We start from the raw sequence: 27,566 nt of genomic DNA, 5'->3' as shown, positions 1-27,566 counted from the left end.
GATTTGGTACCTGGCTGGTACTGAGAAACTTGCATATCTTTTGTTAGCATTTTAATCATGATGCATAGATAAAAAACACAAAATAGGGAAGATTGTGTGATTTATGAGGCCAACATGAGAAAAGATCATCAGGCTTTATTTTAATGATTTTTTTGTTTAACAAGGTTATAATATTAAATGCCAAATACTTGTAGGTATGATTTATATGGGATGCAGAAATACTAAATACATCTGTACTTCTGTTATTTACATTTCTTTTGTTACCATAACTTCCATGGAAAGGGGAGTGAAAGTGGATTTTCAATGAAGGATGAAGTGATCCTAAAAATGGCAGAACTTTAATTTACATTTATTTGAAAAATAAAAAAAAATGAAGTTAGTGCTTTAAGGAAGCACTGAATTTCTATTTCTGTATTTCTGAATGTTATATCATTCTAGGTGATCCCTAGAGAGATAGTCATGTCTAAGTTTCCATGACTTTATCCTCAATCAATGTTTTTTTTTAATATTGACTGTTTTAGAAAGATTTCTGCTGGGTCAGTAATGCTGCAGCTGAAATTTAAGGTTCCACTCCATGTTTTGCTGTTTCGTTTGCTTTCGGTATGAAGGGTATAGAAGAAACAGAGTATTTCCCAGTTGATTTGAATATTGGATGAGTGAATCCTATGACACAGGCAAAACACTTGATGGTTTCACTGTCTCCTGTAAAATGCTTTGGTCAGTCTTGCATCTTCCTAGCTTTCTGCCACTTTGTCAAGTACAAGCAGAGGAGCAAGAATTCTGTTGACGTTTGTTTCCACGATACAACCATTTAGCACCATTTCATCCAAAATGATGTGCACTCTGTCCAAATTGAACATGATCTGGGAACATTTTGAGTTAAAGAGCTTTTGAACAACATTAACATAATTCATAGAAAATCTTAGGCAGCTTAGCCTTTAATCACTTCTTACAAAAATGGCCATTTATTTATTCTGGTTTATTTGCTGTTTATCTTAATAGATGTAGGAAAAACGTTCGACTGACACCTTCTTGCTTGACCATAGAGATACCAAAAGTTTGTAGCAAAGAAGTTGAAACCCCAGCAGTATCCTACCATGGAATATTACCATATGGTAGTAAAAGCAAGGTAAACTTGAATGTAGGAAAATGGCTCAACGGTAGTAAAGGCAAGGTAAGCTTGAACTTAGATGTAGGTGGTTAATTATAATATATTGAATATAAAAATGTAATATAAAGTGTTATCAGGGGATAACAGCCTTGAATGTGAAGATGCAAATATTCCAATTTTCCTCTTAGGAAAGCAGCTGTCAATCAAATTCTTAAAATCCAATTCTCAATTCCTTAAATTATTTGAAAATTAACTGCTTGAAAGCAGCAGGAATATGTTAATATGCAAAGCAGAGTCGTTGCTCTAGTAAAAGTAAAAGAAGAGCAAAAGTAAAATGGGTTCCTATTTTAACTATTTCCTAAAACCTGCTTGTAATCTGAAAATCATCTGAAGCAGTATGTACTTGTACTATTGTGATACACCAAATGTGTCCATAGCCCTGTCTTTTTTTCCTTGAGCAACTGTCTCAAAAGAACAACAAGAAGAAAACCAACCCAAGCCTTACTCTGGTATGAAGGGACAGGCAATCTTCTGCACACATTTGTGTTCTTTGCATCCACTGAACAACTGCAAAGAGTTACTTCATGAAGAAAGCCTCTTTCTGTTGCCATTTATCCCCAGAATCTGAAATGAAAACAGGCATAGCAAAAGAGCCTGCTGGGTCCATCTGTTAGGCCTAACTGACGTGCATATACAGAGAGATGTGAATACCCCTTCGTCTGCCTTGCTTTCCACCTGTTGCTGCTCTTCACATGCGTTCTTAACTGCACTCAGCAGACCAACTCTGTCTTCGTTTTGCTCCCTGTAGTTCTTGGCTGTGTATTCAGCAGCACTGCAGTGCAACTAGCAAGACACTTTAGAATAACTTCCAAATAAATCTTTAAAAACCTTTTTCCAACTTAGATATGAATGTCTTGAGTGCCTTCTCCATCTGTTAGGATATTGATGCTACAGCTGGAGCTCACAAATAGGATACTCTAGTCCTTGTATTTATATTAGTGAACTTCCATTCTAAGCAGTAGAGTTGCAAGAGCCTGTTTTTAAGTCATCAAAGTTCTCTCTTCACCGTGATGAAGTTTGTAAGTTTCAGCTTTTGAGCATGACTTGGGTATTGAAGAGTACTGCTCAACAGAGATCTGCAGAGACAAACTACAGCAGTCTGCCCCACTGCTATGCCAAAGAGCTGAAACTGCACCATATATAAAAAGTATTGAGGAGCCACTAAATGCAGTATGTTTGTTCTTCCTATGTGGCAAATGCAAGTGGTGGGCAGACAAAATGTTAAACCACCAGATGTGCAATGGCACAAGCTCATGAATGTGAATGGTCTTCTGAGTTCTAGAACTGGACTTCAGTTAACTGACACTGAACACACCCATGCCTAGGTTTTTAGCACCTGGCTTTGAGATGGGAGTTCCTCAGTATGAGTTTTGTGCCTTATTTTCCCTGCAGGGAGTGATGAAAGTCAAACTCATCAACCAATTCAGAGGTTCTGGAGAACCAGGGCTGAAGGAATACTTTGGAATGGGCAGAGGGATTTTTCTGTGATCCCTTCTCTCTGATTCAGAAGCCTAAGTCTTTACTTCAGCTTATGACAACTGGCTCAGTCTCTTGTAAAATGTAACAAAGATGCTGCCTGTCTGAAACCTGCAGAGGAGGGATGCTGAAAGTGTCCTCAGCCTAGTGAATTCCAAACCCACCTTTCCCCATAGACAAGCTTAGCTGAGTTGGTAGCAGCTGTACCTGCTACCTTCTAGTTAAGGTTCTCCTACTGTCTGTACAAATTCTTGAGCATCATGGTCTGGCCCAGTGATGACAGCAGCTGAAGCTGGCCCTGTCTTGGTGATTGCTTCTGCTGCATACATTAAAATAACAAGAGGGGCACAGTGTCTTAGGTAAGTTTTGTATGTGGCCATCCTTCTAAGAGGTAAGAAGCAGAAGCCTGACCTTGTGCATACTGAACTATAGGATGAACCTGTACAGTCAAGTTGATGAGAATACAGCTGCAGTTTCAAATTGCTGTGCTCTGGTCTGAACTTGATGTTATTTGTGCAGAAGGGTAAGCAACTGTGTTCCTGCTCCAACAAATGCATTCTGCTGGACCAAGAGCACAGCATTGTCCAGATATAGAATCATAAAATGTTTTGGCTTGGGAAGGACTTTCAAAGGTTATCTGCTCCAACCCCGCTGCAGTGACCACAGACATCTTCAAATTAGATTGCTTAGAGCTCCATTCAACCTGACCTTGGTATTTCCACAGATGGGGTATTATCTACCATCTCTTTGGGCAAGTTGTTCCAATGTTACACACCCTCAGTGTAAAAAAATGCTTTCTTACATCAGGTCTAAATCTGCCTTCTAAAACTGAAACCCCTGTCTTCTTGCAACAAGCCCTGCTAAAAACATCATCCCCATCTTTGTTATAGGTCCCCTCTAAGTATTGAAAGGTCACAATAAGGTTCCCCTGGAGACTTCTCTGTTCCAGGCCAAACAACCTCAAAGTGCAGGTGTTGTGCAGTAGCAGAATTCAGGCCTCCAGACAACTTTACTACTAGTTATTGTTAAGAGAAGAAGGGAAACCATGAATAGGCTCTTAGATATTTCTATGGTTCATCAGATAGTTTCTAATTTGCTGGCCTAAATTTAACCACCTAATTTAACTCCCAAGTTTTATTTTAAATACCAGATTTTTCTTAAGTCTGCTTGTAGGCATAAATTGCTTGTAAAAATCAGACTTGTGAGGAGTAAGGCTACCCTTAAAACATCAACAAACTGTTTCTGTGGTTCCAGTGGCAAAAGCAGTTGTTTTACTTTGACTGATTTAAAGACTTGAGTCAAACATCTTCCTGTGATATACTTTTCAAGTAAATCAGCTCTATGCAAATATTTGGAGAAGTTAGCATTTCTTCATTCCAGTAAAGTGAGAATTTTTAAGACAACAGCTTTTCTACTGCTGCTTAGTTCACCTTTGTCACTGTTCTACAATACAGGCCAAAAGGTTCTGTTAACAAAGTCAGATAACATTCCATTCAAGTTTCAACAAGTGCTAAAGCCAGCTCCTCATGGCTTTTAATACTTACACTCTACCATTGATTCACAATGCTCCAGTTCCCACAGTGAGGCAAGGGCTCAGTCTCTCCAGGCCTTCCTCTTTTGAGAGTCTCAAGGACATGAATCCCACAAGACTGAATCAACCAAGTTCAGTGATGATGCAGCAACTTGCCATTCCCACCGTATTTTTCTGCATCACTATGTTTATGAAAGCATTTAAAATGTCTGACTGTTGTACTCAAACCCAGTATGGCTAAATGAGACAGCAGTTCCCCTGCAGGGCCATTCCAGGTTATTTCAGAATGGATCTACTCCATTGCAGAGAATAGTGTCGGATTTCTGTTCATCTCACAAACATAATTCCAGAACCAGTGATTTCATTTGCAGTTTGAATGGGGACACTAACTCCATTCTGGAAAGATCTATCACCTTGAAATTTTAAGAAGTGCTCTTTACCCTCATCAACCTAACAACTCGTCTCCCCTCTTCACTTCCCTTCCCACCTCCTTTTACAGTGCTGTTCTTGGTGAACAGATTGCACAGGGAGCAGCTTTTGCTTTTTTTCCCTTTCCTGTAAGTCTCATGACTATATGGTTACATCTCATCATGCACACACTGCGTAGTCATTCATATCTGAATGCCCTGCCCAATCAAGGATATGTATCTCTGATTCTCAGCAAGGCTCATCCTCCCCACCTGTCACTCGTTTGGCACCTAACCCCAAATTTCAGGGCTTAATCCCTCGAAGTCACAGATTGACACTCAGTTGAAAAGCAGCACAGCAAACCAGTCTGAGCAACTGGCAACATGAAGAAGCTATATTCAATGTGTGCTCAACCCACAGCTGTCATCTAAGTTCCTGCTTCCAGGAAAAATCGTGGATAGCCACAAAAGAGGACTAAGGGACTTTATCTAGATCTATGCAGAGGAACACCTCTCCTACATGGACAGGCTGAAGGAGCTGGGGTTGTTCAGCTGGAGAAGAGAAAGCTCTGGGGAGACCTAAAGGTGGCCTTCCAGTATCTGAAGGGGGCCTACAAGAAGGCTGGAGAGGGACTGTTTACAAAGATCTGTAGTGATAGGACAAGAGGCAGTGGTTTGAAACTAGAGAAGAGGAGATTTAGATTGGATGTTAGGAACAATTTCTTTATGATAAGGGTAGTGGAACACTGCCCCAAGTTGTCCAGAGAGGTGGTTGAGGCCCTATCCTTGGAAGTATTCAAGATGCAGCTTGACAGGGCTCTGGGCTACCTGATCTAATGGAGAACATCCCTGCTGACTGCAGGAGAGTAGGACTAGATGACCTTTCGAGGTCCTTTCCAACCCAGACCATTCTATGATTCTGAGTATGCAGAAGAAAACGTCTAAATCTCTGCATCAGTAAATAGAAGTCTGTAACAAGTTTTCAGAGCACCCAGACAGGAAATACTTATCAGGGGAGGGCAGAGTGAGCCCTTGCTGTCTTTGATTTACAGATTGCAGTCAGTGCTGCTGTGGCTGCGTTCTCAGCAGTAGAAGTTAAGTGGCAGCTACTACAGCTGGCTTTTGGTGACTTTAAGATCTACCCTTTTATTAAAGGCATTAATGGTACTTTTCACTATCAGAAGGAGATTTTATGGCACACATACTAAGAGGGGGGATATGCAACATAGTTTTGTGTCTCCATCTCCCAAATACTATATAGGCAGTTTTTTAAGTGAGGAAAAGAAAAAGGCACATTTAAGACTTGCATGTGATAACTTTCTTCGTATAGGGACATTTTAAGATACCTCAGGATTTTCCAGGCCAGTAACTAAGGGTGTGGCCAGGCTTAAGAGTGCAGCCAACATCTTGTGATCAGGTAATACACATAGTAGCACTAACAAAACCTTTGTTGATTGCAGTACTGACACTTCTAGGGTAGATGGTTTGGTACTGAATACACAGCATTCCAAAACTTTGATTTCCATCCTGGATATTCATCTTTAACTAAAGACTTGTTCAGATTGTTTCTGTTTTTAACCTAGAGTCACACGTTCCAACTTCATCTTTGCTAACATTAGCTATAAGTAGCTTTTCATCAATCTAATGGCAGGCAAGTTTCAGGCACTGAAAGCCATTTAATGTGTTCCTGACTGCTACTGCCTCAAATGACTATGCTGAACTTAAATAGGAGACAAATGGAGCCTTCAATTCCTGTGATTATTCTAGAACAACAGTTTTCAGCTAATCCTTACAGGTTTCCACTTCAGACACATTTTCCAGTGCAAACTGAAGTGTATCCTTGTAAATTCACAGAATAAATTCATCTTTCCACTTCTTTACTACTTAAGCACACTTATTCTGAAAGTGTTCTTCCACAGAGGAACTGAAGAACAAAGTTGATTCACATGAAGTATTCCCTGTATCAAAGTTTTCTATCTGTCCTAGGAGGAGCAGCAGCAGCAGCTAGTTGCAGTGGAATGCAATGTTGGGTTTGGATCAAGACAACATTCTTCAAATGCTTGGTCCTAGAGCACTCTATCTTCTCCCTTCCCTTCCACAAAGAGAAGGTAAGTATTTGTTTCTTTTCTAAACTAATCATGAGTTTTCAGTTAAGCTTTGCCTCACCTGTTCAAGCAGTAGAAAAGTCAACTTTGCCTATTTTTAGAAACTCTTGTGCTCACCAGCATGTCATTCTCCACCAAGCTGCATTTTGATAGTGTCTTTGTCATCACTGCACCAAGAAGGCAGCTCCTACATCATCCAAGCTGGGCTTTTAGAGTTACAGAAAACCTCACTCGCTTGGTACATAAAAATGAGGCTCATTCAGTGCTATTAACACATTAGGAAGCAACACCTCTAGGACAGTTTCAGTACTTGCTCACTGGTGTGGCACAACAATACCTCTTACAGGTACTTTAAAACCTTTAGAAATGTTATGTCATGCCATCACAGGTATCCTGATGTATGTGACTGACTCTCAAAGTGGACGTCACATAATGGCTACATGCTTTACAAAACACACATAAAAGCTTCTATAAAAGGCTATTTCTCATCTAAAATAGTTACTTCATTATCTAGTAGCCAATCAGTGTTCATTTTTGCGATATGCATGAGATAACATTGCCATTGCTTCAAGCATCAGCACACATGCTGCAGGCTTAGCATGAGCTCCAGGAACCTTCCAGATGCCTGATGGCCTCAGCCTTCAGATTTAACTGAGGCTTGCTCTGTGCATGGGTGAATAGCCTTTAATGATAATTATCTGCTTTTCACGGGGCTTAATTTCATGTCATTTCCTACTATTTTCTTCATGTTAGTAAACACTACTTTCTATACAGAATAGACACTAGCACTTCTGAAATAAACTTCCTATGGATCTGTACACAATAATAAGAGTGTGGAGACAGGAAACCATGACAGCCTCTTGCCAGATGCTGCATATACAGACTCTGTAAATACTACTTGGCATTTGCTGTTACAAACCTTCAGGTTGTACTTCCTCCACCACATATTTTGCTTTCAAGCTAACTGTACCAAATACAAGATTTGGCATAAGAGTACTTGGCAAAATAAATGGTTTAATCCCAAGCAGGGATATTATCCTGCACTATGAAAAGCATATTAATGGGTTATTGCTTGCTTTGTGTTAACATCTAAGACACTTGTAGTCTAGATCTTGTATTGTTTCTTCTGGCCTGCTATTCAAGCTCTTGTCAAAAATAAGCACAGTCCTGAACAGTCCACTCCTTCACTGTTACAGCTCTGCTTTGCATTTATTGTTGAGTCACTCACTTCATGTCAACTTTTGTAGGTAGCCTCTCAATTTATGAAAAGCTCTTCTTCCTAAGTGGGAGAATTCTTTTGTACATATATAGAAGTAGAATGCTTAACTGGAAAATTCTTCCTGAAATGTATCAAGCAGAAAAGGTACATTTCTGAGTGGAAGAATTACATATATCATTCCTATGCCATACATGTTGAGGAGGCACACGTGAGACATCAGCTCTTCCAGTATTATCCACTAAGAGCAATGCACACTTACCTCCCAAATATTTATATTCTACATGAGATTCATGTAGAAGATTAATTTCTACAGGACTTGGTAATTGCAGACCATGGTGGGGACTATGTTTAAGTATAGTTTGCTGAATTAGAGTATGACCTGACCTATTCAGTAAGTTCACACACAACTATGCATAGCTCTAATCCTCAACAGTAGCAACTGAATAAAAAAATGTAGTTATACAATTGCTTAGAGACCTTCAGAATCCATTCATGCTGAAATTTCATTATTGCTCCTTTGATTTAGGAGTTTTATATTAATACCACAGAATTTTGTGAATGTCAGGAAAGAAATATATGCACATACTTGCACAGATATATAAGTTCAGTAAATGAGACAGAGCTCCAGCATGTGGCCAAGCATTAAGAGTGAAAACAGTAATGTCTTCTGGCCTTTTTTTCAGTAAAGAAGTAAGAACATTTACAAGAAAAAAATACAGACTTTTTTTTCTATGTTGTTCATATGTACTAGTTCTTAAGTAAGGTAAATATCATAGAGTCATAGAATTGTCAGGGCTGGAAGGGACCTCAAGGATCATCCAGTTCCACCCCCCCCTGCTACAGGCAAGGACACCTCACCCTAGGTCAGATGACTCAAAGCCCCATCCAGCCTGGCCTTAAAAACTTCCAGGGATAAGGCTTCCACCACCTCCTTAGGCAACCTGTGCCAGTGTCTCACCACCCTCATGGTGAAGTACTTCTTCCTAACGTCCAATCTGAATCTACCCACTTCTAGTTTTCCTCCATTCCCCCCAGTCCTGTCACTACCTGACATCCTAAAAAGTCCCTCCCCAGTTTTCTTGTAGCCCCCTTCAGATATTGGAAGGCCAAAATAAGGTCTCTGTGGAGCCTTCTGTTCTCCAGACTGAACAGCCCCTTCTCTGTCTTCATAGAGGAGGAGCTCCAGCCCTCTGATCATCCTTGTGGCCCTTCTCTGGACACGTTCCAGCATAACCAGATCTTTCTTGTAATAGGGGCTCCAGAACTGGATGCAGTACTCAAGGTGGGTTCTCACCAGAGTGGAGTAAATAAACTAAATTAGTAAATTATTACTTTTCCACTCTGGAATCAAATACTGAAGCTTTATTTCAGGTATATAACTGAAACTCTCTTTAGCAGTAGATCTGCATTTAACCAAAACCAGACACAGGCATAAGTGGTGCTGTCAATATGCTCGAGGGATATCATCCAGAAGCACATGGACAAGCTGGAGAGGGAGGCCCAGGTGAAACAGACAAAGTTCAACAAGATCCAAGTGCAGGGTCCTGCACATTGAGTTCCTTGTTACTGCAGTTATTTAAACATCTATTTTATTGCAAATTTCCAAAAAGTAAACCCCTAGTGTAGTAATTAGTTAAGCCTGAATGTTCCCCCACAGATACAGCTTCTCTTGGTTAGGTGTTAATGGTACTTAGTTGTCTCTAAGCAAGCTCTCCCTGTCTTGAAATGATACAAGGCTTACCTTAATGAATAAGGATTTACATAGGTGACCCTCATGAACATCAGCTATGCTTTTGGAAAGCTGACAAAATGGTGCTACTTACTGCAGGTATGATATTTGTGACACCTCTGCATTGCCTTGACTGTTTGACAGTGCTATGAAGACAATATGAACTGAAACATACACCAAGTGCAGCCATGATACTGAAAAGGATACATCTAATTCACTCTGCAAAGAAAGGAGACAGACAACCATTAGTTAGAGTTTGACCTCTCATCTCATAGTCATTAAATGCTACACATCCCCTTAGAAAGGAAACACTGATACAAATAATGGTACAAAAATATAAGCCAATTCAGATTTCTGCTCTGGACTGTACAATTACATGCTCTTTCCTGCAACACTTCTTTGTCTTTGATGTGTTTGCTACCTCTGTAACAAAATCTAATGTTCTGATTATTTTACTTGGGAACCCCCACTGCAACAGTTCAAAAAGCAGCATCGCTAATCATGGCAACTCCAGCCCTCTATTCTCCCTTCCTCCTTCTGCAAAAACAAGATGGCAATGTCAAATTTACATGTTTATAAAAATACTCTTTAAAATGCAGCAAAATTTAGACATATATACACCTATGGCTGTAGTAGCCATGGCTGGATGTACTAGGAGAAGGAAGGCTACTCCAGTCTTCTGACCCTTAGCACTTCTAACTGTTCTCCAGCCCCAGCAACACATTTCTCCACATGGTTGTTATTTCCCTTGTAGTCTTGGCTTGGCTTTACCCCAAGTAATTCCATTAATTTAACCAAAATGTCTGAGTTAGAAGCCCTTGTGGTCTCTGCAGTCAACAGAAGAGATGGGTATCTTCAACAGCTGACTCAGCACACTTGAGGCATGACTCACTTTCTCGAGATACTCATCTGTCTCTGCCAGTAATGGGAGCTTAGGATGACCAAACTTCTAACTTGGGTGCCTCAGTTAAAAGTCTAAATTTATAAACAATTAATCACAGCCTCAGCAGTTAAGATTTTACACAGCTGGGACGGAGCTTCCCCAGTCTCTGCTAGAAGAGGAAATATTTTATCAGCTAGGAAGGGAATTTAGTTTGCTAACAGGGTTTCTATTCCCAGTGTAACCCTGGTTGTAGGCAGAGTTCCCACTGGCAAAACCTCTACTTCTGTGGTCTGTAAAGATGTTCTAAACTGGAGTAACTCCAGTCTACAGGCCTTTGTTGAGTGACTGCCATTCTTCACTTAGAAATCTTTTATCCATCACAAAAACTGTATTTTAAGAGCCTGCTCAGTTCAAGTTTTATCAGCATTAAAAAGTAGTTGAAAGTGTTGGATTGTGTATTCTGAACAGCATGTAAAGTTTTCCCTGGGCAGCCACATAACAGTGAAAAGGACTCAGAAGTACATCTCAAAAGCAGCTTTGAAAACTTACCCCTAATTCTATTAATATGTTTTCTGATATCTAAATTCAAGATCTATAAACTCCATTAGATAAAAATAGAGTATGTGAGAATGTTTAAAACTCACAAGCCTAAAAATAATAATAGATGATAAAATGTCCTACTAGAGCAGAACAGATGTTCTTTCATTTCCCAGAGCTCTGCCTCTGTTATCATTGTAATAAGGGATTCTGCTAAAATTCTGCAAATCCTAAACATTAATCCATGAGAGCACACACTTAGACCTTCTTGCTCTGTGGTTTCAGCCTGAAACCCCAGCTAGAATTATAGCTCTCTTCTTCAGTGCTCAGCCATCTATCATGTTATATGCTATTAAAAATAAAGCCATGGAATGGCATGAGATTTCTGTAACACACCCCACCAACTCCCCTTTTAGTTCCTCTAGTTCCAAGCCTAAAATATTAGGGAAAATACAAACATCTCTGGCAGGATGAATTCAGCAAACTTCTAATAACTATTATATACATAGGTAAGGAATTGAGATAGACAACATTTGTATGTATGAGAACTGCATCTATTTTTGCTCTGCCTCAAGTGAAGGAAATAAAATAGAAAAGTGATTGGCAACTATTAGCTCAATTAGATAAGATATGACTAAATTTGATTATGCATTCCCGTGCTGCCAAAATGAAATTCCATTCCTGGTTATCACTGCTTAGGCTGGGACTGCAATCATAACAGTTTTAAGAGACAAATTCTGAGCTTAGCACAGTCATAAAGTGATATACTTAGTACCAGCAGTTTCAACAGGCTGGTGCTATGCTAGCTGAGATAATAGCCTAAAACATTTGCTGGTTATCTAAGCAGTGAAGAGTGCTGATGACTTTTTCAGGCATGTCCTTGAAGTCACAGAGGGAGCTTGGGTACATCTACTATGCTACTAGGATTGGGAAACTAGTTACAGGCCCTGCATAATAATCTCTTGTACATATAATTACCAAGGTTATACCCTCAAGCACAAGAACTACAGAGAAAACCCTTCCTGGTCTTTTTATTTCTTCTGAGAGAGATATCAAACACATCAGCACAGATAAGCTGAAATTATACCAAAATATGATTTCAAGCAAATTGGTTTTTAACAAGACAGGAGAAGGAAGATCTGCCCAATGTAATTGATGATCATGTTCAAGAGCACCTAAGGAACCTGAATGTGCACAAGTCTATGGGGCTTGATGAGATCCACCCGTGGGTCCCGAGGGAACTGGCGGATGAAGTTGCTAAGCCACTGTCCATCATATTTGAAAGGTCATGGCAGACTGGTGAAGTTCCTGCTGCCTGGAAAAGGGCAAACATAATGCTCATCTTCATGAAGGGAAAAAAAGGATGACCCCAGGAACTACAGACCAGCCAGTCTCACCTCTGTGCCTGGCAAGATCATGGAGCAGATCCTCCTGAAGGCTCTGCTAAGGCTAATGGCTTCACCAAGGGCAAATCATGCCTGACAAATTTAGTGGCTTTTTATGATGAAGTCACAGCAACAGTGGACAAGGGAAGGGCAACTGATGTCATCTACCTGGACCGGAGTAAGGCATTTGACTGTGTCCCACATGACATCCTGGTCACCAAACTGGAAAAACACAGACTTGATGGTGAGTGGAGCACTGCTGGATAAGGAACTGGCTGGATGATCGCACATAGAGTGGTGACCAATGGCACAATGTCCACCTGGAGAACAGTGACAAGTGGCTTCCCTCAGGGGTTAGTGCTGGGCCCAGTGCTGTTTACCTCTTTGTCAGTGACATGGACCAAGGAATCGAGTGCACCCTCAGCAAGTTTGCAGATGACACCAAGCTGTATGGCACAGTCGACTTGCTAGAGGGAAGGGATCCATCCAGAGGGACCTGGACAGGCTGGAGAGGTGGGCCCAGGCCAATCTCATGACATTCAACAGGGCCAAGTGTATGGTCCTACATCTGGGTTGGTGCAATCCCAAGCACAGATACAGGCTAGGTGGCAAATGGCTGGAGAGCAGCCCTGAGGAAAAGGACCTGGGGTCTGGGTTGATGAAAAGCTCAACATGAACTGGCAGTGTGCACGTGCAGCCCAGACAGCAGCCATGTCCTGGGCTGCATCACGAGAAGCATGGCCAGGGAGGGGATTATCCCCCTTTATTCTTCTTTCATGAGACCCCACCTAGAGTACTGCGTGCAGTTCTGGAGCCCCCAACACAAGGACATTGAAATGTTGGAGCGAGTCCAAAGGAGGGCCACAAAGATGATCAAGAAGGCTGGAGCACCTCTGCTATGAGGGCAAGCTATAAGAGCTGCGGTTCTTCAGCCTGGAGAAGAGAAGGCTTCAAGGAGACCTTATAGTGGCCTTACAGTATCTGAAGGGGGCCTACAGGAAGGCTGGGGAGGGACTATTTACAAGGTCTTGTAATGACAGGATGAGGGGTAATGAGTCTAAACTGGCAGAGGGGAGATTCAAACTAGATCTTAGGAAAGGGTTATTTACAGTGAGGGTGGTGAGACACTGGCACAGGTTGCTCAGGGAAGCTGTGGATGCTCTGTCCTTGGACGTGTTCAAGGCCAGGCTGGATATGGTTTTGAGCAACTTGTTCTAGTGGGAGGTGTCCCTGCCTATGGTGGGGAGTTGGAACTCGATGATCTTTGAGGTCCCTTTCAACCTAAACCATCCTATGATTGCAAACCCTGTGTTAAATGGCACATGGATTATAATGCTGTATTTGCAAACTTTGTGAAAATAAGCAAATAAAAAATCTCCCATAATAAAAGCAGCAGTGTCAGTTTAGCTGGAGGCATGTCTGATGTCTGCTATCTATATCAGATAGCCACTGCTGCATGACAACGTGGTGAGGAACACAAGTGCAGACTGGTTTTTGAGGTTTCATTTGGTCCATCCCTCTGATCTTGTTCAGTGAGAGTGATGTCAGCTCCCTGCTTAATGCTTACACCATCTTTATCATGAATGAGTTCATTTGAAGGATGTAATGGTAAGAACTGGAAGAAAAAAAACCAAACCAACCACCAAATCTGTAAAGAAAAGCCTCTTTATTTCTTTAAAATGTATGAAATGCCAGTGGCTGATTTAAGAGTAAATGACCCAAAGAAACCTCTGAGTACAAGCTTTTCTAACAGAAATATTTCTCATGTTTTATTTGATGATTTAGAACCCATAGGTATTTCTCTGAAAAATCACCTAGTACTGCTTTATTTTTTCCCTGACACTTGTTTTTTTCTTATTTATAGTTGTAATATTCATGATCAAGTATTCAGTGTTCTAAATTAATATGAAAAAAAAGGTATTCCCTGAAATTACATATTCACTAAAGCTCTGAAAGAAATCTTCCATAATAGACTCAATGTCTGACTCACCACTCTGCTGAAGTATTTGTCCAAAACTTCCACAAAATTATGTATTAGTTCATATACTGCCATCTCATTCTGAAATTAAAACCAAGTGAATGTTAAATTAATTAATTTAACTGTTATTTCAGTTTGTGGTGCATGAAAAGCAAGCAGAAAACACAGTAAGACTTGAAGTGCACAAGCTCAGACCACCACAGCAAGAGGAGGTGCAGTTACTCAGCAGAGGTACCAACAGTGTTCAGGGGCAGAAATTTCAGGCCACCACACAAGTAAGTACTGCTGTACCAAATGTATTTGTCTTGCCTGAGCTGCTTCCATCCCATCCTTTGTTCCACCCCCACCCAGGTTAGACACATACAGCTAACAAGTCTATGCCTACCCATGCTGAAGTCACACAAGCCAGCTACAGCACAGAGCCAGGCTATGGCTGCAGCAGTACAGATTGCTGATTTTTCTATCAAAGCCAAAAACATTTGCCCCCCATTGCATGACATTGTAATCCTGACTTGAAGACACTCTGGTGGTCAGCAGCTTCATTCCACACCAGGTGCCAAGATCCCTAGTATCGAGCTTTTAATTATTTCCTGATGGCTGGGAAACAACGTAAACACTAAAGCCTTCCAGGCTCAGCCTGAATGCATGTAAAAGCAGTACTTAGCAGTTTTCAGATAGCTTTTTGTATTTAAATGTATTGGCATCTTTCTAGCTGACAGTATGGGGTTTTTAAAATTTGCCCAAGGAGGTTAAAAACAGTGAAAGCAGTTGGGAAGTCACCACTGATGCTAGAGATGATCTGGCTGTAACACTAACTTCTGCTGAGAAAACCTCCTCCACATAAGTTTAGGTTTAATCAAACTTAAATTTAGAAAGCATCATCATTACAAGGCTAAGGCCAAATGCCTCATGACAATAGCTCAAGCTACTGCTAGACTGAAGTCAAACATACCACATTTGCTTTTATACCTCTTTTTGTTTCACTGAAATAAAGAGAGGGAGCTTATTGCAGTGTCTCCTAGAAGTTCTCTGATTGCTACTGCAAAATTCCCTACTGGAAGGAGACTTGAGCTCTTGCTCATGATGGTCACTACCAGCTTTCATTTCAAGAGGCTATATGATTTCTTACCTCTGTCTCATTGATTCCAACAACTACAAAAAGGGCTGCATACTGTCGGTACACCAGCTTGAAGTCCTTGTACTCAATAAAAGAACACTAGGCAGAAACAAAACAAGTCAAATGTAGTAGTTGCCATTGAGGCACACAGAGTGTTCAAAGAGCATAGGTTTCACATTCGTAAGGCCCACAAAGAACAGTGGATTTGCCAAAATCTGCCAAGTAATTCTGACTTGAAAGAAATTGAGTAAGGAAGGTTGGAGTGAGGAGGGGGCCACCACCTTCTCCTTGGTTTCAAGCAACAGGTCTAGGGGAAATGGTTTTAAGATGTGCCAGGGGAGGTTTAAGTAGGATATTAGGGAACACTTCTTCGCTGAAAGGGTTCCCAAATATTGGAATGGCCTGCCCAGGCCAGGGCAGTGGTGAAGTCACCATCCTTTGAGGTGATTAAGCAGCATGTGGATCTGGCACTCAGGGACATGGTTTAGTGCTGACTCTCCAGAGATGGGTGAAGGGTAGGACTGGGCGATCTTTGAGGTCTCTTCTAACCAGATGCTTTCTGTGATTCCGTAACTGTTGCACAAAACATTTCATCTACTGGCAGAAAACACACTAACGCTTTTGATGGGCAATCAATATCTCCCCATAATTTTCTTTCAGACCTTCCAAAAGAGACAACCTTTAGTTCTTTTTCATATTAAAAAAAAATTATCTGTATTTTTACATTAAAATCAAGAGTATTAAGACTTCCAGATCCAGAGGGTAAATTAATCTTTCACAGTAAGACAGGAGCCAGCAGATGGTGCTGTTATGTACTGTTTTACAAGATGCTGGGATGCTTTCTTTTTTTTAAAGCATTTTGCTCGGTCCTTGAAATGGGAGGACACCATTAGTACTTCTGGTGCAGTTTCTATTTGGGCATGCTCTTGCAAGAGCAGCACAGAGGAGGTTCATTTCCTTAGCCACAGTCAAGTCTGTGACCTAAGGCACTTTATAGGAATTACTATGTTTTTAAGAGGTTTTCTGGAATGACACATTTGAGAAAACTACTGTTCAAGGACATGTCATTAGTGAAAAATAAAGAAGCTGACTTCAGAACATTAAACCAAAAAACTCTGCTTACAGTCCAAGTCACAATTTTCTCCTCTAATGCAAGTCTGTGTGCTCAAAAAAAGTTTTGCTAAGTTTGGTACTTTTCCTATGGAACCAATGAAAGGAGCCATGAAAATATCAACTTTTATTTAAGAAATTCTCCAACTTGTGGACACTTCTTTTGAAGAAAAAAATTTTTAAAAGCCAAATGCAGAGGCCTAAAAATGTCTTTTTTTCTAAAAATTTCTATGTTTTAGAGAGTATCTTTGTAATTTGTAAACTTTTCAGTAGTCTTTTATTTAAGCTTTGAGCTGTCAGTAATATCCCTACTACCTCCCGGCAAAGCAGCAGTAATCTCTTATTGATCTCTACCAGACAAGCAATAACAAGATAAAATAAATTCCTCTCTCTCTGAGCTTCCTCAAACAGGAGAAACCTTTACAAGAGCGATACACAAAAATCCCCAAATCTCTGTAAGCCTCAGAAAAACTTATTTATTCAATGAAGAATAACAGTTAACCATCTGAACCCATCATCTAGAAAGAGAGTCATTTTCTTCATGGATGCAAATGAAATAATTACCTACAATGGAAACTGATACGTTTCCAGAAGCATTGACATCAAAAATATAAGGTGTTGATAAAATAAAACGTCTAGGGAAAAAGAATAAATCTATAAAACCTACCTGATCCTTTGAACGAGACAGACAGTTTTTGATTACTTCAGCTTCCAGTATTGTCCTCTTATTAATTTCTACATGCTCATAGTATCTAGAGAGCCTTGTTTGACCTTGTTTGTTTACCATAAGAAAAAATTTTATCATTTCTTTTGTTGTTGTCGATTTCAGTGGGAGATTTGACTATGGAGTGCACAAATCAAGATGAATATTTCTGTGAGGGCAGGGAAACAAAAAGGTAGGAGTTATAAAAGACTTCCTAAAAGCCAGCAGACCCAGATCCCCATATATTTAAGACTAGTTTTCTTGCAAAAACACAGAACAGAGCAAAAAAAAGCTCTATAAACTTTTGCATACAACTCATGAGGAAAGCTTCATTTTCCCCACTACCCCCACAGATAACCATCTACTAAATAATACCTTTCACATTATCAGGCCATTTTGTTCCTGCATGCTAACTGATTTGAGAACATTCTCAGAAATGTGCCTAATACCAAAACATAAGGCAAATACAGCTCACAAGAGCAACATTTGCTGTTTGTCTGCTGTTTTTCATACCATCCTGACAGTAGACTGAAGGGAGAGAGGACAAAGGGAATCCCATGGGCTACAATTCATGACCATTTCTTTAACACAGAATGAGAGCCTCCTAAACAAATGGGTATCAGAACACATTTTAAGCTGGACCAGAAGCTGCTGAAATTTGTCTTTCTTGTCTAATTTCTCCACTTCATGAAAATTAAGTGTGGGTCTTTATAATAGCTAAGGAGAAACCTTTTCATCTTAAATACTCCAAACAGCTTAATTCCAATCTAAATAAATAATAATCCACACAATGCTAGGGAAATATATTTATGGATTATAACTATGCCATAGGCAGCATGCAATGAAATGAACTATTCAAAAGAATCATAGAATGGCTTATGTTGGAAGGGACTGTAAGAGATCATCTACTCCAACCTTCCTGCTATAGGCAAGGATGCCTCTCAGCTAGACTCATCTGCTCAAGGGCTCATCCAGCCTGGCCTTGAAAACACCCCCAGGGAGAAGGCATCCGCAACCTCCCTGGGCAACCTATTCCAGAGTCTCACCACCATCATAACGAAGAGCTTCTTCCTAAGATCTAGCCTAAGCCTATTCCCCCTCTGCTTAAAACTATTCCCTCTTGTCCTATTGCTAGACATACTTTTGAAAAGTCTCTCTGCAGCCTTCCTGCAGGATCTCTTCAGGTACTGGAAGACAGCTCTAAGGATCCCATGGAGCCTTTGCTTGCTTAATAACTGAAATGCTTCATGGTTTAAACAGCATGAAAAAAAATTTTACAGCTGCAGCTGTAATTTTATAAAACAGAAGTTCTAGTTATTTTCTTCAATGCCAGAACAGTCACTGTAATGTTTTCCATCTGACTATTTGGATCACAGATTTATTGGCCCAAATGCTCTTGAGGTTTACACACTGGAAATACAGCAACTACCACAAAAGATATTTCTGCATTCCAGTTCTGAAGAATTGTCCCATGCCTGGTTGAAATATTCTCTTCTGAGGTCTCACAGCTCCTGTGAGAAAGTCTAATCTTGAAAAAAAAAATCAGGAATCTACATAACAATACAGTGTAGCTCTTTGTGTAAACCCAGTATGCCTTACTGCAGAAAAGCAAAAGTGGGAAAAATAGGAAAAAAAAATAGGTCTCTGGGGCAGCAACTGCATGCACCTTCAAACACATTTTTTATAACAAGCCAAGCTGCATAATGTTGCCTCCTGCTATTAGCAACTGCAACAAACTGGCTATATACCATTCCAATGGGCTGCCCAGGGAGGTGGTGGAGTCACTGTCCTTGGAGGTGTTCAAGAAAAGCCTGGCTGAGGCACTTAGTGCCATGGTTTAGTTGACTGGATAGGGCTGTAGGCTAGGTTGGACTGGATAATCCTGGAAGTCTCTTCCAACCTGGTTGATTCTATGATAGCATCTAAATCTTTCACAACAGTAACACAAGAAACCTCAATATATTGTGCTGACATAAGTTATTGCTTTCTTCTGATTCACACTGGTCACCCAATGATTTTCTGAAAGGAAAACCACCTTTATTACCTTCACTTGGATCTCAACAAAGTAACCCCATTCATTTTCCTTAGTCTACTCTGATTTGCTCCACAGGAGTTGAGATTTCTATACCCAATGCATCTTCAGGCCAGGCTCAGTCATCTGTTTGGAATTGTGACAAAGTCTCAGAGTTTTCTCACCTCTATCAGGCAAGGTGAAGTCTCTTCATATCCAGAGCAGGAGTGTGCTTTGCTGACTTGCTCCAACAGAAGCGGCGTGGATGCTGGTCAGTGCCGTTGCAGTGTTGCACACAGTTTATGCACTGCACCTCAAGGTTCTGAACTGACACCGGCAGGTCTCTAAGAAAGAATGAACCAGGTAAGAGAAAAAAGAAGCCCAAAAGGGAATGTAGAAATGGATCTCAGCAACTTTGCAGATGACACCAAGCTGTATGGCACAGTCAACTTTAAGGGCAGGGATGCCATCCAGAAGGACCTGGACAGGCTGGAGAGGTGGGTCTAAGTGTAAGGTCCTGGCTCGGTGCAATCCCAAGCACAAATACAGGCTAGGTGGCAAATGGCTGGAGAGCAGCCCTGAGGAAAAGGACCTGGGGGTCTCAGCTGGTGAAAAGTTCAACATGAGCCAGCAGCGTGCATGTGCAGCCCAGACAGCAGCCATGTCCTGGGCTGCATCATGAGAAGTGTGGCCAACAGGGTAAGGGAGGGGATTCTCCCCCTTTACTCTGCTCTCATGAGACCCCACCTGGAGTACTGTGTGCAGTTCTGGAGCCCCCAGCACAAGAAGGACATTGAAATGTTGGAGCGAGTCCAAAGGAGGACCATAAAGATGATCAGAGGGCTGAAGCACCTCTGCTATGAGGGCAGGCTATAAGAGCTTTTCAGACTGGAGAAGAGAAGGCTTCAAGGAGACCTTGTAGTAGCCCTCCAGTATCTGAAGGGGGCCTACGGGAGGGCTGGGGAGGGACTATTTACAAGGTCTTGTAATGACAGTACAAGGGGATATGGGTTTAAACTGACAGAGTGGAGATTTAAACTAGATCTTAGGAAGAAGTTTTTTACAGTAAGGGTGGTGAAACACTGGCACAGGTTGCCCAGGGAGGTTGTGAATGCTCCCTCCCTAGCAGTGTTCAAGGCTAGGTTAGATGAGGCCTTGAGCAACCTGTTCTAGTAGGATGTGTCCCTGCCTATGGCAGGGGGTTAGAACTAGATGATCTTTGAGGTCCCTTCCAACCTACACCATTCTATAATTCTATGATTCCTTCTATGATATTAACATTTGATTTGCAGCTCAGGCTGTGATTTATGACTGAGGGGGAGAGTAGAGGCTGCAGATGTTCAAGTGGGACCCAAGAATGATTGAACAGTAAAACTACCCCATAAGCATTGACAGGCCTGATTTTGACTCACTATTAAGCAATGCAAAACAGAAAAATACATTAAGCATTGATACAGATGGATCTTATTACAGGATTGGTCCTGATCCTAATTCCTTTGACATAATCTTTCTACATTATTAACGTAATCTTTTTACAACCCTTCTCTGATCTCATGATTATTGTATTTTTCTTGTTTTGTATGTCAAAATACTTTAGACTAGATTTTTTTATTCTCACAAATACTCTTATCCAGAATAAAAAAACCCAACCATCTTGTAACAGAGGAAGAACCATAGTAGTACTCAAATGTATCATCTGTAATTTATGACAGTCATTATTACCAGTATTAGAAGAGGTGATTAACATCTGTAGGAAAGAAGTATCACCAGTGATTTTTGTGTTTTCCCACCAGTCCCAAATACAGCTTCTACAATTGTAGCAAAAAGTTTTGTTTCTATAAATGGCTGCACAAGCACACAGTTTTGTGCTGGAGTACTGGAACAAATTTACAGGGACAAATAACATATATGTTTTTTTTATTTACTATTTGAATGCAAGCACAGCTGTGGAATCTGACCTGAAGAGTAATACTTATCCTAAGGGTTTGATTTGTTGGGGGTTTTAAAATTCTTTAATTTTTAATAACGATGAAAAAAATCTCTTGTAGAAATAAAAATGCTTGCACAGTTTAGGCTGAGAAAAGGAAATTACTGAGTTTTATTTCTAAATAACAAATTTATTTATTCTTTCATCTTGGCTTTTGGGTACAGATACTATGTTAAAATCAGTTTTGCATATAAGATGGAAAGAAATCTGTGAAGTGAAATTTAAAAAGCATATCTCTGCATGTTGGTAGATGGAGAAATTCCCATTCCTTTGTCAAGTTCTATGTATTTGAGCTATCTTTTATGATCAATAATTGGTACTCTGCTCACAGAGATAGCTCCATTTCTTCTGACTCAGCTCTTACGTGCCTCTCTGAGCGTTCTCACACACATGCCTGCGTGTATCCATGCACATACACACAGATTATCTGTGTGTATCTGTATGCTTTTATGCATGCAAAATCCAATGGTTCCAGGGAATTGGTGGCAAGATGCAGGCCTTTCATATCTCTGCCATTATTTTGCTCATTTTAGTAATGAAAAGACATTATTATCTGAAGGCTGTTTGTCAGAAATGAATAGGCTGTCTCATTCCAGGTCACTGGACAACTATCTGCATCAAAAATGTGCTTAGGAACAGCAGACTGGAAGGGACTATGAAGATCCTGATGGATGTCAAGATCAGCTCTCCCCATCACAGTCAACCATGCATCAGAAATTTGTTCCAGAATAGTGGACAGTATATGCTTTGTGCAAACACGATCTATAAAATACCTATGAAACCTGATGACACAACAAAGACTTCCTAGGAACAAAATCCTCAGAAGGTATTGCTTGAGGAAGATGTAAAACTTTATAAAATTGTAAACTTCCCTTCAAAACACCTTCCAGAGTGACTGAGCCCTACAATATTGCCTTTATAAAATGTTTCTTCTGTGAGGATGATTTGGCATACACGCAAAGGACAGGCAGTTTAACTACTGTGATTTAGGTATGAGCTGTTACACTGTAATAGATCTCACCCTCATTAAAGTATCTCTCTCAGATAAGCATCTATGAGAAGAGAACCGGTAGCATGATTGGCTTGTGTGACTCACACTGGTAGACTGATGGAGTACGTAGTCCTTGATGACTTGCAATAGGATGGCTTTAACTCCTTCTAAATCAGTAGATACGCAAGAGACTAAAGACCCCCTCTCACGAGAGAGGCTTCCTGATCTTATTGTCCCCAAGCAGTCTCATACCCCTGCCTGTACAAGTAACTCCAGCCTTGTATTTCCAGACAAATTGAGACCCACTGAAACATAAACCAGGAGCTGCTTCCAGGACATGCCAGCTCTGTAGGCTGCATAATTGCATGAGACACCTTAAAGGAAGTTGTCCCTGTTAGTGAGTCACACCTTTAACTGCTGTCTTTTCCGATACTGGTTAAGACCTCTCAGAGAGGCAAAGCCTGCATTACCTGTTCTGCAATAAAAAGGTCTCAGGACTTCCAGTGAGACCAACCCAGCAGAGATTTTACATGCAGCAACATAAAACATGATCTAAATGTAATTTTAATTACTCCTTCTGTAGACATAAGCACTTGACATTATTTTGTCAAAGACTTCACATACTCTTGACACATCAATTATAAAAATCCTCACAACCTGAGTTTGAGACTTCTTGCAGTAGTTACTGTTCAAATTAGATGCATCTCTCAAGCTAAAATCACTCTAGTCAATGTCCACAGATTTAGCTGCATTTTAGTTACTGCACTTTAACAATGTTTTGCAATACTCTAGGGCTCTAAGAGGTAAATAACAGGTTTAGCAAACAAATAATGCACAGCCATGTTTTTACAGAACAGTTTCATCAATAATTAAATGTTACATAGAACTATAAGCACTGTCCAACTCTAAAGTTGGGTTGTTGTATGCAAAGGTCTAAAATGGCACTTTACATGGAACAAAATGGGTTAAACTGGAATTAAAACATTAATCCAAAATTTGAAATGGCCAAAGAGTAGAGGAACAAGCAGGTGACAGCAGAGGAACAAATGTTTTTGAGATCCACATTCCTTTACTGAGCTTCCTTGCTATGAATTTATTGTACAGAAGCATGCAGCAAATAGACTGCTCACATAATTGATACTATTGCTCTTCCTATTATCTTCTGACCACGGACAATGCCTTCATAAAAATCACATGCAGTGTTAATAATATTTATAAATAATTCTATAGTCTGGATCTTATTATCATGCACGTTATAATTTATCCAAACATAGAACAATGATGTCTGTGTGACTTTAAATAAAATCCTGTGTTCAGCTTCAGAATCAGGAATTTTCAAAATGCAGCCTTATTAATCTGGGGAAGTCAGGGAGGAAGGAAAGAGTAAAAAAAAGTTTTCCTCTGCTGTTGAGTTGTCAAAATGCTGGCTGAATATAGTAACAGAATTAAACTGCAGTGACTCCAATGAGGAATATCCTGTAAGATTGGAGCTAAACAAAAGGCTAAACTGGTTATGAGGTAAGTTTTCATTTTTAGTAATGATTTGATACTGTCAGTAGACCAGAAAAGAAATTACCAGTCAAGATGGAAAGTTGTATTTAGATTGGCTCATCTGTACATAATCAGGAAAACTGTAGGATGGAAGTTTTAGTAAGAAATTATTTAATGAAGAAAGGAAGAACTGGATAGGAAACACCAATAAGGAGACAAGAGCAATTTATTTTGCCAGCAATTAACAGAATTCCAGCTGTCAAGAACAAGCCCTGTTTAAGGAACTAGCCTTATTTGTTTTTCCCTGAACTAGTGTACCATGTATTTTGGAAATGTAAACCCAAACTCTTACCTTACTTGCAGTGGGTGACCTAGAGATCATTTCACACAGCATGTGATGATAATCTGTAAATATTGTGTTTCAGAGCAGTGTTTTGCAACCCTATCCAGATAGCAGCATCAAACGCTGTACTGCTATCATAGACAAAACTGAGCCAGACAAAAGACACCAGTGATGTCTTGCAAAACCTTCCTCACGTGGAAGAGACTTTTGAACTGCAAACATTGTGCTCTTTCCTTTCTCATCGAGGGGGGAACACCTTACACACGTGCCTTGCCACTGAGATACCACAAAGCTGACCGTTCCTTTAGGAAAAAAAAGTTAGTCAACCTCCAGAGACAGACCATAAATATAAGAAATCTGTTTCAAAGCCACCTTGGAACTGCACTGCGTTTTAGGGACTGGGGCGTTTTAACTCCCCACGTTCGTTGACACGCCGCTCCAGGAAGCGGGCCCAGGCCCTATCCGGCGGCACCGGTACTCCCGCGGACTCTTCCTGGGCATTTGGACACTTCTAGGACGTGAAACTGCTGCGGCGATCTCCGCCACCGCTTCCGCTTTCCATTCCAGAGCGGACGGAGACCACTAACCCCAACACCGACCCATCAGGAGCCGGGGCGCAGGGGGGGCAGGGCCTTTCCCCTCTCCACAGACAGCGACGAGCTGCCCCGACGCGGGCAAAAGCAGCACGACAAAGACAGGAGATAGACAGAACGGGAGCGTCGACCCCCAAGCCACCCCCTGGGCGGCGTGCCGCCACATGAACCCCGAGCACAGGCTTCCACCCGCCCCCCCACCGCCGGGAACGGCGCTCACCTCCCCTCAGCACATGCGCACGCCGACGCCTCGCCCGTGCGGGCGGAGGAAGCCAGGGCAGAGCGCAGCGATTTCCCGGCGTGCGCCGCGCTGCTCCCTCCCCTCCCGGCCGCGGGTGGGTGGGCCGGCGGCTCCGCGGCTGTAATGGCGGCTGGCGGCGGCTCGGCGCTGCTCTGACACCCGGATACTGCCTAGCGTAGCTCCCCCTCCTATTCCCCGCGCCCGGCCCGCCCCCTCCTCCCCGCCCCAGCCAGCTCCGCTCACCCCCTCCCTGGCCCCTGCACAGGCCCCCACCGCGGGACGAGGAGGAGGGCTCCCCGCAGACAATGGACGAGCACCCCGGAGCCGGAGGAGGCGGTGGGATGGCGGCCGCCCCGAGACCGCAGCAGCCACCCCTGCAGGCGGGTGGGAACATGAACCTGCAGTCGAGTGGGGGCTGCGTGGGGGTTGGAGCCGGAGGAGGTGGAGGGCAGCAGCCCCAGGGCCCCTCGGCCCCGACTGGTCAGGAGGCGGCGGGCCCTGCCGAGCTGTCCCGGCCCCAGCACTACACCATCCCGGGGATCCTACACTACATCCAGCACGAATGGGCACGCTTCGAGATGGAGAGGGCGCACTGGGAGGTGGAGCGGGCCGAACTTCAGGTACGGGTAATAAGAACAGGTTCCCTGCGGAACCAGGCGCGGGCTGGGACGAGGTCGGTGGGCTCCGGTGGCCGGGCCGCGCATGGGTGCGAGCGCAAAGCTGCTCAGGCTGAGTGGAGCCCGTCGGGCTTCTGAGGCCCACCCGGTCGCTGCGGCTTGGGAACGGTAGCGAGGACCTGGGTGAGGTCCGGCGGGCGAAGCGGCATCGGCGGCCGGCGGAGGCGCAGCCCCTCACGGCCCGAGCAGGGCTCCTTTCCCTGGGGCAGCCATTTTGGTTTGTAGCATGGCGCCCGCCTGGGCTGCTGGCTCCGGAGGCAGCCCGGGCTCCGCAGGCCTCTCGCCCGTGCTGGCGCTGCGGGGCCCGGAGAGCGGCCAGGCAAGGGCGGGCGGGCGCTGCTGCGGCGCGGGGCAGATGATCCTCCTCCCGCTCTGCTTTGACAGCTGCGATCGGCTCCCTCAGCACAACGACTCCGGCGCTCTCCGGGCCGGCGGCCTGCGCAGCCCTGTGTGCGGGTTATGGGGAGCAAGAGCTCCGGGACTGGGAGGGTTGGCGCCTCCCCCCAGCTCAGCGAGCACTTGCTTTGGGGTTGGAAGAGGGAGCCTCGAAGAAGCAGGAGTGCCTGTTTCCTGAGCAGGGAGAGGACGGGGAAAGGGTGTTCAGATAAATCTCAAGTAAGAGACTGGACCAGGCACTCTGCTTTGAGACAGGCTAAGCGTGTGCTCACTTTCTAGAAAGTCTCTTTTCTTCGGAAGTTTCTTATGGGAGAGCCACATAAGAATAGTGAGGAGTTGATGGGCCTGCGGCATGGTCATTTTAATATACATGAAAGTGCAGACTTGGTGTCAGGAACAAAGATTGAATAATTAGGGACAGGGAGCGCAAGCGTTGAGCTTCCAGTATAGCTCTCTTGCCATTAATATTTGGTTTTAGTAATAGGAACGATATCTCCGAATACTTCTACGTTTAAAAAATAAAGTAATGCAAAGACTACGGGACGTTTATGTCCAGATTATAAAATCCACTGGATGCAAGGTATCCTTGCAGGAATCATTATTCTTTTATAAGGCAGAAATGTAGACAGCAGCGGTCAAAAGAGAGAGGCTTAATTGCTTCTGAAGAATTTTTGGTGTTTTTTTGTACTTACTGTCTTGAAGTGGCATTCCATCAAATTGCACTGTAATTAGAATTCTTAATAGCATGATGCATGATCCGGTGTTTGAAAGGTATTTAGTTGCAGATTTCAGAACCAAGTACTATACCTGAGCCTGGGCAGTTCTTTCAAGACTTGTCAGTGCTGAAATAAGCCATCAATCTGCACAGGTTTTGTTGCAGCTATAATTCAGAATTTGTTGGTTTGTTTTGTTTTTTAAACCACCAAGGGAAACAAAATGTTTTACTATTTCCTTTACTTACTGCTTATCTTACCAGGTAATTTTCAGACTTGTGGAATTACAGTTTTTAAAATGAGTTTGGTAGACATTTGAAGGCATTTTTTAGCAGCGTACAATTAACTGTTTCTCTTGTTTTCTCTAGTGTCTTAGTATAGTACTATGTTTTTAAATAAATTGCTTCGTGCTGTTCATTAGCAAGCAAAATTATCTTGAAATATTTGTTTTAAATAAGGGTGTGTTAATTCAAAATTAAGTATTACATTCTGTACTCTAAAACTCAGTTCTGAGACTGTAAAATCTCTGACTGAGAAAGTGCTGTTGCGGACTTATGTGGCCTCTAGACACCCTGATGTGTTCTTGCCAAATCTGTAGCTTTTGTTTGCAATCTCCGTTTATCACCCATGGCCACGCTGCCTCAGTTGCTTATGTACTGTAGTAGTTCTGACCCTAGCTGTGTATGTGTTGATTCATTGTACCTCGTGTGCATCAGGTCCTGGGAAGGGACAGCATAGTCACTTCAGAGTGCATATTCATGAGGGTAGTTGT

The 27,566-nt window shown here is 42.1% G+C and overlaps 2 protein-coding genes across 7 annotated transcripts in view; one reads left to right on the top strand and one right to left on the bottom strand.

Annotated features, from left to right (window-relative positions):
* Positions 1-115: 115 nt before the first annotated feature.
* AP4S1 (adaptor related protein complex 4 subunit sigma 1) lies at positions 116-25,115 on the bottom strand. 3 transcript variants are annotated; one of them, XM_064148427.1, is made up of 7 exons: positions 24,988-25,101; positions 19,548-19,706; positions 17,316-17,520; positions 15,551-15,637; positions 14,434-14,502; positions 9,834-9,857; positions 116-863 (listed from the first exon to the last, which is right to left on the bottom strand). In XM_064148427.1, the coding sequence occupies exons 3-7, from the start codon at positions 17,451-17,453 to the stop codon at positions 735-737; spliced, it is 447 nt and encodes a 148-aa protein (XP_064004497.1). In that variant the 5' UTR covers positions 17,454-17,520; positions 19,548-19,706; positions 24,988-25,101; the 3' UTR covers positions 116-734. The 3 variants fall into 3 exon arrangements, with proteins under 3 accessions (XP_064004497.1, XP_064004500.1, XP_064004494.1); XM_064148430.1 differs by having other exon boundaries at positions 9,846-9,857; positions 24,988-25,100; XM_064148424.1 differs by lacking the exon at positions 116-863 and adding an exon at positions 898-2,300 and having other exon boundaries at positions 24,988-25,115.
* The window catches only part of STRN3 (striatin 3), a 60,829-nt gene continuing 58,269 nt past the window's right edge, over positions 25,007-27,566 (top strand). For 2 of the 4 annotated variants that reach the window (XM_064148394.1, XM_064148385.1), the window contains exon 1: positions 25,007-25,628. In XM_064148394.1, the coding sequence (XP_064004464.1) occupies positions 25,314-25,628 (315 nt within the window). In that variant the 5' untranslated portion in view covers positions 25,007-25,313. The remainder of the gene's footprint in view (positions 25,629-27,566) is intronic. The other 2 variants (XM_064148403.1, XM_064148412.1) reach the window with 2 other exon arrangements.

Source organism: Pogoniulus pusillus, chromosome 1 (genome assembly GCF_015220805.1).
Source record: "Pogoniulus pusillus isolate bPogPus1 chromosome 1, bPogPus1.pri, whole genome shotgun sequence".
Classification (NCBI taxonomy): domain Eukaryota; kingdom Metazoa; phylum Chordata; class Aves; order Piciformes; family Lybiidae; genus Pogoniulus; species Pogoniulus pusillus.
Note: the sequence above shows the minus strand (reverse complement) of the source record. Positions and strands in the feature narration are given on the sequence as shown.